Source organism: Pipra filicauda, unplaced genomic scaffold, assembly GCF_003945595.2.
Source record: "Pipra filicauda isolate LSUMZ 115617 unplaced genomic scaffold, ASM394559v2 scaffold25_size4600443_pilon, whole genome shotgun sequence".
In the NCBI taxonomy this organism is placed as follows: domain Eukaryota; kingdom Metazoa; phylum Chordata; class Aves; order Passeriformes; family Pipridae; genus Pipra; species Pipra filicauda.
Genome location: NW_024104376.1, coordinates 1,971,670 through 1,984,504, shown reverse-complemented (window position 1 = coordinate 1,984,504; position 12,835 = coordinate 1,971,670). Strand labels below are relative to the sequence as shown.

The window sequence follows — 12,835 nt, the reverse complement described above, 5'->3', positions numbered from 1 at the left end:
TCCAAATTAAGATATTGAAGGAGAAGAAATGTGCTAACTGAGCAGAATAAGATGACTCTCACTACTCCTCTTAATGATGGGTTACTCCTATTATCACAGTTTGTTTAACATATTGACTTTTCTGCCCTGTATTTAGTGCAGTTGTGTTCCAAGGCACTAAAATAGCCTTAGAAGCTGCTGTAGTGCAGCACTTTCGCACAAGCTGTGTGTGTCCATCCGTCTGCACTGTGGGTACCAATTCCAGAGAGCCAACAGTCGAAGGCAAATCTGCTCTCCTGGGTCGAACTATTCACACATCAAGAGCCAAGAGCATAATGATGGTGTCAGGAGGCATTTGAAAAGTGTTTTGTTAAGTGCTTTGGTGAGGTTTTATTGCTATGGCTAATTAAAAGTTCATCATAAGCACTAAACACAGCCAATGTTTATTTGCTGTACAGTCATATTGACAGACCAGTGCTTTGTCAGTATATCAGAGCTGTGTGCTTGTTTCTGGAGAGGATTAACTATTGCTTATCTGTCAGGAGAAAGAAACATCACTAACAAATAAGTAAACAAAAAAATAAATCCTTGTCTCTCATGATGCATCAACAGCCTTTGGAATTGCATTTGGTTCTTTTTCTAATGTTTTCCTCAAAGCTGGCATGTAAGCTGCAGTGCAGAATGACATGTACCAACATGCTTTGGGCATGACAAACCTATCAGGATTTCCTTGTGCCTGAAATCTGTCTCTTGGCAGCTGTAACCACTGCTCCTGGGTGCAAGGTTGCTTTGATCCAGAATGAAGGATTGATAGGCAGCTGGACTAGCTGTAGCCACTTAGGCTGCAGGTAGCAAAAGTGGGTGAAGGATCACTCTGAGGTATCCCAGGGTGGCTGACTGCCCTGGTTCAGGGACTGAGGGCACAGGAACACCCTTCTCGATGAGAACTGCAGAGAACAACAAAGAACCAGAGGAAAAGGAATCCACTGGAGGAAGTGTCAGCAGCACAACTATAATGTTCAACCATCCTACCTAAAAATGTAGACACCTGAAGAGATCTTGGTCTATATTTTTTATATATTTTTATATATATTACAGTATTTCCCAGTCTCCAATGATTCTTGATTTTGCCCACTATTGGATACCAAATTTCTGCACGTGCCTGTCCGAAAAGACATTTTAGGGAAGAAGTCTTACAGCACCTGCAGATATTGCCTGCAGGTCTGCCACGTTTTCAGTGCCTGACTTGCCTGGCAAGGGAAAATGCAGGCTGCACCTGGACACATAAATTGAAGGTGGTTTTCCCCCCATCGTTAGCCTCCTCTTCACTCCAATTTCTGAGCCAGCAGTTGCCTGCAGCCACACTTGTGACTTTCCAGTGGCTTACTGGCAGGAACAATGGTGCTTGGAAAACAGTATCAGCCACCATCACAGCAAGAGGGGGAGGCATTGCTAGTAATGCTGTTCTCCTGCTCCAGTGGGTCAAGCACAGTCCTTTTGAGGAGCTGCAATATGAAATAAATTCTGAGCTGTGATGAGCAGGTAACTCTGAAAAAACAGGGTGTTGGAATTAGCCAGTTAATGAGCTGTCAGTGTTATCACAGAGAGTTCAGCCAGGGCCACTCTTCAGTCAGAGGGAGAGAGAGAACAGCCAGAGATCTTTCCAGCTGATTCTTAATGAAGGCGGCCTCTGTTACTGACACAGAGTCCTGGAGCCACGGAAGAGGCATCCAGGAAGCAGACACACAGTTTCTGCTCATTAATGTAGCTCTGAGTAGTCTCCATACCTGCTTAGAGAAGTGATTAAAAGAGAGGCAGTCTGAAAGATTTTTATAAATTTTCCTTTCTCCATCAGAAATATATGAAAATTTATTTGTTTACTTTTGAGACAGAGATTAATTAGGAAGTGGAAAGGAGAGGTGGTTGTCATATACCAAATGTCTGGGAGGCTGGAACCAGATCCTAGGTTGAGCTTTTCCCCAGTCACAAATAGCTGATACAAAATGTATAAATTAGTCTGGAAGGAGACAGTGCTCAGCACTTAGGAGCTGACAGCAAGCAGGCTATTCAGCCAAGATCATAAATATCCCTTTGGAGCTCAGAGTCAGCACACAGAGCAATGAGGAGCTCTGCCTGGCAATCAAAAGCCATTTCTGTGACTAACATGTGGAGGAAAAAAATTCTTTTAGCACCTCATCAGGGAATTTGTTTCTTCCAAATGTGAGTGATTTAAACTTAGTCATTAGTCACTATGAGACCAATCTGCTGGGTCCAGTGCAGTTTGCAGGCTGGGAATAAGGCACAGAATATTCTGCAGAAAGCAGACAGGGAAGACCCCCTGCACACTCCCCTCCACCCCACTGGCTTCATGACCCCGACGAAACCACCTTCCCAAGAAACACCTCCAGAGCAGCAGTAACTGCAATGTTACCAGATACTTCTATGATTTGTGGAACAATTCAGTGCACTCAGATGGCAATTTGTTATATTCCATGTAGGGTGGATACACCTGTCTCATATCTATGCAGCCAGCAAGAGTGGTGGTAGTTAAACATGAAAGCTCTAGGGAACCTTTAGGTGAGGAATAAGCTTCAAAGATCTGGGTAATACCTTCCTTTTTCTGATATGTCCCTAGTATATCCTGAGTGGTAGTGACCTGTGGGAAATAGGGCCTGGAAAAAAAACAGACCTTTGCAGAGAACAGAGCAACTCATTACAGGGATGAGTTTGTAACTCCGAAAACTGCCATCTCCCCAGGTGACAGCTAGCAGCCAATCAGATGCTGCATTCACACTTTTTGCCTTATAAGGAATGTTTTCTGGTTTTGTTTGGCTATAAAGGGGTTGCGACCCTTTGAATAAATGACTCAGTTCTTCACCCCCTGAGTCCATGACTCTTAATGCACTGCTGTGACCACTTTTATTTGCCTTGAAATCAGACTGGAGGTGGAGAACATGTGGTCTACAGCCACCCCACCTGAGAATGCCTGATCTCATCTGATCTCGGAAGATAAGCGGAGTTGGGCCCAGTTAGTACTTGGATGGGAGACTGCCTGGCAATACTGGGTGCTGTAGGCTCTTTTAATTTTAGTTGATAAGGTGGTGTTAAGTCAAAGGTTGGACTTGATGATCTCAGAGGTGTTTTCCAACCTACTTGATTCTGTGATTCTGGGACATCTTGCACTTATTGCAAGGTTCCAAGACTGGCTTGAGATGGTCTAACACATACAGTGTAAAAAGGGGGAAGTCCAGGGGCTGGATGTAGTGGTAGGGAGATGCCCCACTGTCGAAGCTTTAGATAAACTAACTTCTGGGTCTATGATCACATGAACATCAACCAGAGTGCTCTCAAACCTTTTGAGCAGGAAAGAAATGTCTTTGCAAGTAAAATCTCTTCAATTTCTCCAGAATTTTAACCTTTCAAGAAGATTGGGAGGGGGACATGAACAAAAGCACCCCCCACCAAAAAACACAAAACAAAACAAAACAAACCCCACGACAACAAAAAACCAAACCAAACAAAAAAAAAAAATCTAAGCAAAAAATATCCAGTTGGAGCTGGGTGTTGCGTGCTATTTCATGAGCTATTTGTGGTCAGAAACCTGTTGATAAAACTCCAAGTTGCACCAGCTGGACTCAAAATTGAGCCAGCATAATTGTAGATTAATGTTGATTAATTGCTCAGGGTAAGGATCTCTTTTTTTTGAGTGAAATTGATAGGAGCTTTTGACAATAACAACAGTCCTCGGAATAAAACTCCCTCTCTGTTAACCACAAACCCCATGTCACCATAAACTCACTTAAGATGCAAAACTATTACATCTGTCATCTGTATGAGTAGTCCAGCATTGAGTGCTGCTATATTTTGTCTCTTTAACACTTACTGACAGCCCTGCCTCTCTACTTACTTTGTAGCCATCTGTGAGATCATCAAAAGGTGTTTGATTCAGCTTTGTCCCATAAGACAATGCTATCCAGCTCAGCCTACATGTGTTGAGTGTAGTGACAGGCAGTTTAAGAGCTGTGGAAGAGTTAGCTTGCTTGCATCTGGTCTGCATGATACCTTTTTTGTCTAGAATGCAGGACTTTCTCAGAGTGTTCAATGATACAAGTGGCTCAGGAATGATCATGCTGCAGGGGAATGAAGACCCCAGGGGCAGCAGGAGTGAAGGAGATGGTAATTTTCACTGGGATGCAAGGGATGAAGGAGGACAGGGTCTTTGTATGGTCCTTGCTCAGCCAGACCCTCTGGCAAGGGCAGGGGCCTCAAGCCACAGTCCAGTGATCCACACACTTCAAGGCAGCAAGAGCAAACAAGCAGAGTAAGGACAGATGGATACAGCAGCTGCCATGCAGGATCAGGACCACTGACCTAACACACTGGAAAAAAATCAGATCCATTGCCTTTCTGGCTGTCACAATACGCTCTGCTTGTCAATATTCATCTCTCACCTTTTGCACCAAAATAATTTGATTTGCTCTTATTGGAGCTTTTAAATTGCATTTCCAAAATTCATGGTATGGTGAGACATATTAGGAGAAACAATATTTCCTTTTCTGTTTCATACAGGCTCAATTGCCAAATAGCACAAAATTGAAAAACAAGTGGTTTCAGAGGAATGTGTCACTCATGCTGTGTAAGCAGAGAACTACCAGGTAAGGGCCCAATGAAGAGGGACACGAGACAAAGATGGACTCAAGGGTGATCAGCACCTTTCCACATCACTGTGTTGAATTGCTATCTTTAACTAGTGCAGATTCAACCATGTGTTCTAATGTCTTGGTCATATTAAATCCACTTCTAAAGGAAAATAGCCCAACAAAAAACCTCATCCACTGTGGTTCTTTGCCACATGTCTAGTTGTAATGTATTTACTCATATATCTAGATAATTTAGTTTTATTTACTGTATACTTAGAACATGAAATTTAGAAGAAATACTGAGTCACAATCTGCTGGATGGGTAGGGATCTCAGCCTGCCTTTAGCCATCTGCCTTTATCATAAGTGGAATGAGAAACTTCTAGAGCAATTCATCCCATCCAAAATAAGCCTCTAAAATGCTTTTCAAATGTAAAATACTTTCTCTTTGGAAATTTCACTGACACTAATTTTTTAGAATAATGCAATTACCTGAGCTGTAGGCTAGAGGGGAACACAGGGGCTCATTGCACAGCCTTAACAGGCCGGGTGCAAGCAGTACCAGACAAGCTTCCCTTAGAAGTGGCCTCTGAAAATTATTAAGATGTCTGCTTTTCTATTCCTGCACCCCGAGCTTGGCAGAATTATCAGCATTTATAGGATCTCTGTCTTGCCTTTTGATACTTCGAAGTGTGCAAAGGGTGCTCACACATTGTATGAGTGGAGCATAGTGGAAAACCTTTTCTGAAAGGTCACCTTTACAACATGTCTAACCATGGGTGAGACTGGAGGAGATTTCAATAGCTATTTCAAATTCATAACCACTCATTTTAAGGCCAAGTAAGGTCACTGAGTTATTAAACCTTGCCTTGAGCATGACACAGGCAGCAGCATTTGCTGTATTATTTAGGGTGAGGATTTCCACATTGACAACTGTGTAAGGTTTTATTCCTTGTTTTCTTTAATCTTCCATGGCTTGTTTCACTCTGCTGCCCTTCTGTTTTCTACTGTTCTTTGGCTCTGCTTTTCAAGCAGCAGGATTCTGCCTGCTCCCTGTCCTCTACAAGGATCATTTGCTACCGCAGTACCCATGGCTGAGTCCTCATCTTCCTGATCCCTCTCCTCCAGCAACCTCCAACACTTTCAAACTGCAACTGAAAAAGGTTCTTCCAGTCTCGGCTTCTACCTCACTGGCACGTACCTTATTTATGAGTGTGTGAGATGTTTTTATAGAGCACAGCATTCCTACTGAGAGGTGCAGGATGAATTTTGCACATGACATCAAATGAGACAATTTAACCTTAGTTTTTTTAACAAAACCTTTTATCTAAAAATAAGCATGTCATTATACGGTCATTGAAAAACAGTTAGAATAATTAAGAAAAACAGTTAAAATAATGAATTACAAAACTACGCAAAGACTACGTTTATCTTTGTATACAGATTTTGCTCTTAATATTTAATCATTTGTCCATAGAAATAAATACTTGACTGACAAATCAGTTTCTGCATAGTACTGAGGAATTTACTTTCAAACTCACTTTTAGCTACATAATGACACTTTCAATAATAATGTCAATAAAGCTGCACCAATATAGTAATGATAACATACATAAAGGCTGGGTGTGAATGAGCATTCAAGAAAGATATTAAAATATTCTGAGAGCTCCAGTTTCTGATGTAAATAGTTATTTTTCTTTTTACAAGGAATGAGAGGCATTTCAGGTTGATTAATTCTTATTGTCAGAGTTTTATTTTTAGCTGAAGTTTTTGTATATGATTTATTACAATGAGAGCCATAACCTACATTTTTCCTGTAACTATCCTTTGACTGATTGCACCTGGCAGTGTGTAGATGAAGAGCACCAGGAAGACAACGAGAATAAGAAGAATTATGCCGATGATGATGTACTTCTTGTAATTTTTCCAGATCAGGTGATACAAACACTTGAAAGGATTTACAAACCAAGAGAAGGATGTGTCTGGTCGGCTAAAGGGGATGAAAGAAAAAGAAAAACTTTTGTAAAGGCAGATCCATCTCTTTTCAAAGTTATCACACTGCAAAATATATACATTTGAGTCTAAAAAGGACCTTTAACTACCAGGAACCTACTACAGAGTTTAGAGGGAACATCCACGAGTTTCACAAAGCTATTGGGTCACTTTTCTTCCACCCGTCCACAAGCCCAAGCTCTGCACAACACTCAAAATGAAACTCCAGTTTACACTTCATAAATACTCCAATTTATGTCACGATATGGAGTTGAAAATTACAGATAAGATCATGATAAATCCTAAAGAAAACATGCAGGCATCTTGAACTTGAGTACAAAAGCTTTCCCATCATTTTAAAGAATTTAGCATCACGAAAGTGGTAATGAGCCACTACAAAATAGATGATTGCACAGTGATAGTCACAGTGCCATGACAGTAAGAACCAGCTCAGATCTGGCATATGCTGGAAAATGGTGTATTTTCAGGAGGAAATTTAAAAGAGCCCCCCTGAAAACAGGAAACGATGATAAGATGAAACTGGGGTAGTTTTCTTGTGTACATGAAGAAGAGCCACCTACTTCTAGTGGAGAATATCTGCATCCCACAACCCAGGTTTTTAACAAATGTTGCCCCATGTTGTATTCTCCTCCATAAGCAGAAGTTTCTTCACACTGTACAACAAAGCTGACTGCATACAGAGAGGAAAATAGTGTCCTTCTTAGGAGAAATGTTGGCATAGCCTCTCCGCTGACATTCCACTCAGCTTGGGAGGGCACTATGCCTCTGACTTCAACAGCCCTACCCAAAGCAGCTTTGTATGATGGGGTGACCTGATGAATACATTGGTGTGGAGCAACATTAACCTCTGCAAAACTGGGGCAGGTTGTTTTTCTTATCCAATGTTGCTGTAATTGTGCAGATGGTGCAGCAATAAGGAGAAGGAAATTAACTGAAGGTCACACAAAACTATGGCTGTGTCTCACTCCAGAAAGCTGTTTCAGGAATTTAAATAATGTTTTAGTTATCTGGTGAACTCAGCATTCAGCATGTGGAAGTGAATACCAATGTGACAGAAAGTCTGTAAATCTAAAAGGCCAACTAAATATCTTTTAATTAAAGACTGTATTTTATACTAAGGTGGAAATGACTCAGAAATAAATCAACAAGTAAGCCCTCCAGGTTAAAAAGAATTATTAAAAAACTGGATACTCTGAAGAATAGTCTGCATGTTCCATCTGCTGAAGGGCTTTTCATAACCTTTAAAAGCAGAGAAAAAACCCAGACTGTTGCTCATTTAATTTGTTTTCTTTGCAACGTAGGCAATAGAATTCAGTACCAGTTATAGCAGTGCATTTATGGTAACAGACTGCATCCGGAAAAGCATCCTGTCTGGATCAGCAGAGATGAAGAGATGGATAACCTCATGGTGCTTTGGCCAGCAGGAAATTATACTCATTGCACCCTATTTTTCATTTACATGTTTCTCTCTCTAGTTCGCAGACATTTAATCTTCATCCACCTTTGCTCTGGCATATTAAAGAGCCTGCTACTGTCTACAGCTCCTAGAAGATAATTTTGGTTTTGAAATTATTTTGTTTCTTAATTAAAAAAAAACTTAATTATGCAAAACAATCTGAAAATTTCTGTGCTTCTTTGGGTGATCCTACATGATGAGCAAAAAAAAAAGTAAAACTTACAGTACTGGCATAGAGATCTGGAGGTCCTGAAACAAAGCTCCTTGAGATCCCTTCCTTCCTGAAGAGGACTCATTTGAAGGGCAGCAACAGTTATCTCTCAGCTGATTGTGACTACTCTACATATATGAACCACATACTCCATCACTCAGAGGCACTGAGCTGGTGAACTTTAATACCTTTAAACTTTAATGGAACTGAGGCATGCAGTGTCTTCAACTACCAGTTTATTTTCTTCCCAGTAAGTGGGTGTCTAGCTAAATTAGTTTTTACTATTCAAAAGTTGATATTGCTTTAGTAACCTTAGGATTTATTTTGCCTAACTTTAGTGCCTGGCCTGGTCAGTCGAGGGTTGTCTGGGCAGAGGAAGGACCTTCTAAAGGACAAGTCATCTCTTTCCCCAGCTCCCATCCTAGGATATGTGGCACGTAAATGGGCTGACTCCCCCACCTGTGCATGAGCAGCTACAAAAGGAGCCTGAATGTTTTGCTTCTGAGATGGGTAGTGTTGACTGACACTAGCCCCACCCTAATCTTGATTTAATTGAGTCATATATCTAATTAAGACTAGAACTGCATTGAGCTATGTATTGGCTGTGTATTTCATCACAGAAATGTGATGTGGAGCCTCTGATTACTCACTGCAAGATCTGGAGGAAGACTCTGGTTTTATGGTTTCTGGATCAAAACAACTCCAGGCTGAGTGTGCAGCAGAGAAGGGGCCACCAGGCTAGTGACAACCTTTTGGCCCACCAGTACATTTGTGAACTAAATGCCCATGAGGTGAAAACACAGGGAAGACTTGGGCCCCAGGATGCCTGGGGTGCATGAGGTGGGACTGAAAATATGAGAGGAAAATGTGATGGTGCCTTTTGCAACCTGTTGACAACCTCCTGGACAAGTAATCCTTCTGTTGCACAGTACACTCTTCTTAAAACTCCCTAAGCTGATTGCTTCCCACCACGTGTATTTCAGAGCTATCCCAGTCCTTGCTCCTCTGTAAGATAGTGCTTTAGTTTCTATTACTGGGAATCTTTGAGGCAGACATGTGTTAGACATAGCTCATCCTGCCTTTGGGCAAAGATGTTGGGTGAAATGATTGGTTAAAGTCTTTCCAAGGTTAGTTTTCAACAAGTCTCTGATATCTCTAATTTTCAGGATAAATTTACACCCTTTTAAAGGGTATTGGCAATTCCTTTATGCTGTTTCCTCTTTTTTTTATGTTTATCAGGAGATATATATCAAACAAAGAAAATTAAACAGAATGTGTGATGATTACCATTATGATTAGCAATGGATTTTTAGAAGCTTTGGTAGCAGGAAATATAACATCAATTTCTCTCTCTCTCTCTTTTCTTTTTTATTTAATGTATCTCATTACTTTAGTAGAACAAAGCACTTGAACCAAAATAGACTATATGTACCTTTTCTCAAAATGCAAAAAATCTCAGACAATGATATTTTTTAATGTGACAAATACGGAAAGCTAAAATGCTCCTTCTAGATAATTTGCCTTTGCTAAACTACTTAAAATGTCCTCATTAAAAAGTCTTATGATGAAAAATAAGCATCTTCATCCTTTGAGTATGAAGTACAATAAAAGTAGAGAAACAATTTCAAAGTTATATCATTTGCATGACCATAGAAGGGCAATGGAGATGGTGAAGGGTCTGGAGCACAAGTCTTATGAGGAGAAGCTGAGGGAGCTGGGGATGTTTAGCCTGGAGAAGAGAAGGCTCAGGAGAGACCTTATCGTTCTCTACAACTACCTGAAAGGAGGTTGTAGCCAGCTGGGGTATGGCCTCTTCCTCTCCCAAGTAACAAGCAGTGGAATGAGAGGAAATGACATCAAGCTGCTCCAAGGAAGGTTTATATTGGATATTAGGACAAAAATTATTGACTTAAAGGGTCATCAAGCATTGGAACTGGCTGCCCAGGGAAGTGGTGGAGTCTCCATCCCTGGAGGTATTTAAAAAACATGTTGATATGTTATTTAGAGACATGGTTTAGTGGTGGACTTGGCAGTGCCAGAATAACAGTTGGACTCAACGATCTGAGAGGTTTTTTCCAATCTAAATGATTCTATTATTAATATAATAAATATAAGCCATCTGATCTTTATAGGTGACCAAACTGAGGTGTTGGGTATACCTGTAAATTATGATGATTTAAGATGTTATCATGTGCCAGGTCAGCTATTGAGCTAACCTGGAAGGTAATGCCAGCTACAAGTGCCAGCAGCCAGGCTGCCTCCCCTGTTTAATGAGTATACTCATACTCACTTGGGTTTTTCCAAGGGCTCAGGCTCCTTTCGAGCTTTTCCTACTGGATTCTTCTCAGCTTCTTCTGCTGTGACTAAGTGAAACTCAGCTTCCACCTTGCCCTGCATCAGAGACATCACAGGTAAGCATCCAATCTTGGGTTATTATCACTAAATCACAGTAGGACTCTTCTTGTGGAGAAATGATGAAACCAAATGAGGGCAAAGGAAATTGATTAAAGAAAATAAGATAGTCTTGGCAGTCTTAGGGAAACCACAAAGGAAAGCCCGGGCACCAGATTCCTCACTTATGCTAAAGAACTGTGAGGAAAGAGAAGTGGAATATTTTCTTCCAGGCTCATAAATGTATTTTCTGCTTCCTAAATTATAGCATAACTAATCTGAGAAGATATATCTTCTATGACACATCCTGGCAGATCTGGATGGCCAAGCTGGAAGCTGTGTTGCTGACATGGACAAGATGTAGCCCATCAGCAGGGGGAAATTCAGCAAGTCACAAGTGCTGTAGCAGTGTAGCTGTTGGGTCTCAGCTCACAAAAGGAAGATGGTTAGAAATAAGACCTTGTGCAGAAATATCATGCAGCCCTAGAGCTCTGTTTGGGCTAAAAGAATAGGAGACTAGCAGGGTGGTCCAGAGCCCTTTTTCTTCATGGGTGGCCAGAAGATGATACTCAGAGTTGTAACAAAAGGACAACTTTGTTCAGCACCAACTTACTGATAATTTCTAGATTTCAGAAAAGTCATAATGGAATATAACTCCTATTTTAGTGCTTGTTTTCACTGTGATAAGTCATTAAAGCTTGCTGAGTGACCAGTAGAATATTATTACTTATAAAAGATTGTACCTCCTGCAGCTTGCAGTAGGAATATGTAATATGAGTGATTTGAACTCATAGTAGAAATTACAACTTCTGCTATGGAAGTTAGATCTTCCTACACGTGGGTTAAACTTTTGTTTTTTCCCTTGCACTCGCAGCAACAAATCTGTTGATATTTCTGTTGTAATATTTCTGTCTGTGTTAGGTTACAGAGAGGTTCTTCCTTTTCCCTGTTCAGGGATCAGGTCTGTTCTTCAGCGCTGTCTCCACTAAAGATTTAATTAGGCCAAAGGAAAAAAAAGTGAAGATTTCCAAGATTTAAAGATTCTAGTTACAATGAAAAATGAATAAATCAAATCAACTTCATAAAATCTGTGACAGATTAAAAACAGACAAATGGCTCTTCATATATTTGTTATTTTCCTACCCCATAAATTTGTGGAGGGTGTTAATCTAAAGTGTTGATCTATGGCCAGGGGCTGGGATTCAGCACAGAATGGGGCTGAAAGAAGTATGCAGATAAAAGGCATGAATGTGGAAGACAAGGGCATCAAGAGACGAACGTAGACTGTGAGAAAGTGAATCGATTGTACTAGAGCTGAGAAAATGGCAGTAAAGAAGGGATTTAGGAGTGGAGTTCATTCACTAAATCCTTAGAAAGTACACAGTCACATTCAGTTTGAAGAAGGCAACGAACTTGAAGATGGCATCTTTTATTAAAACATTCTTGTTGCTGGAATGGACAGAAATAGGAAGGAATGGCGAGGTTTAGGAAAACCCTTAGAGAATCAATGAAAATTCTAGAGACAGTAGGAGATCCCCTAAAAAGGAGCAAAGCCCGTGAATTTGTAGAGGTTGTACTACAGGAATGTAGCTTGTAGCTCTTGGTCTGTGTCCCCACAGGGGTCTGAATGCACCTAAAAACCACACTAATTCTAGAATAGGGCTCCCCCAGGTTTGGGTTCAAGCTTCCAAAACATCATGGCCATGTAGGCACGTTAGTTTGGGGTTTCCTTCCCTAGGGTTGGACTGGGGGTTGGACTGGATGATCTCCAGAGGTCCCTTCCAACCCTAACAATTCTGTCATTTTGTGAAATGTTTAGGTACGCTCTGAGTGAGATTCACACCCTGCTGCAAGCCTCGTTATGCTAGAGGCTTCAGGTAAATGAAAATTTGTGTGACAGCATTTATATTCTTCTTAGGAGGATTCCTCTAACATAACAAGTCTTGTAGAGTTATGGGGAAGCTGTCATTGTCCTTTGCATTCCTCTATACCAAAAAATATTGAGCATACTGCAACAAGAAGAGGAGACTGTGCTTTTTCTACTTGAAATGTGCCACTGGCAAGGTGAATAATGGTAGACTCCAAAATCAATTCCTTTGCCTAGGTTGAAGTTAGACATAAACAGTAAAGAAATAAATAATCAGGT

General features: G+C 40.8%; 1 protein-coding gene and 1 pseudogene across 1 annotated transcript in view; one reads left to right on the top strand and one right to left on the bottom strand.

The window, feature by feature from the left end:
* Positions 1 to 2,938: 2,938 nt before the first annotated feature.
* On the top strand, positions 2,939 to 3,056 carry LOC113991037 (annotated as a pseudogene).
* A 3,292-nt stretch (positions 3,057 to 6,348) lies between these two features.
* Positions 6,349 to 12,835, bottom strand: part of FER1L6 (fer-1 like family member 6) — a 72,110-nt gene continuing 65,623 nt past the window's right edge. Inside the window, exons 40-41 of the mRNA XM_027726978.2 lie at positions 10,589 to 10,689; positions 6,349 to 6,608 (exon numbers count right to left, since the gene is read on the bottom strand). Coding sequence (XP_027582779.2) covers positions 6,422 to 6,608; positions 10,589 to 10,689 — 288 coding nt within the window. The 3' untranslated portion in view covers positions 6,349 to 6,421. The remainder of the gene's footprint in view (positions 6,609 to 10,588; positions 10,690 to 12,835) is intronic.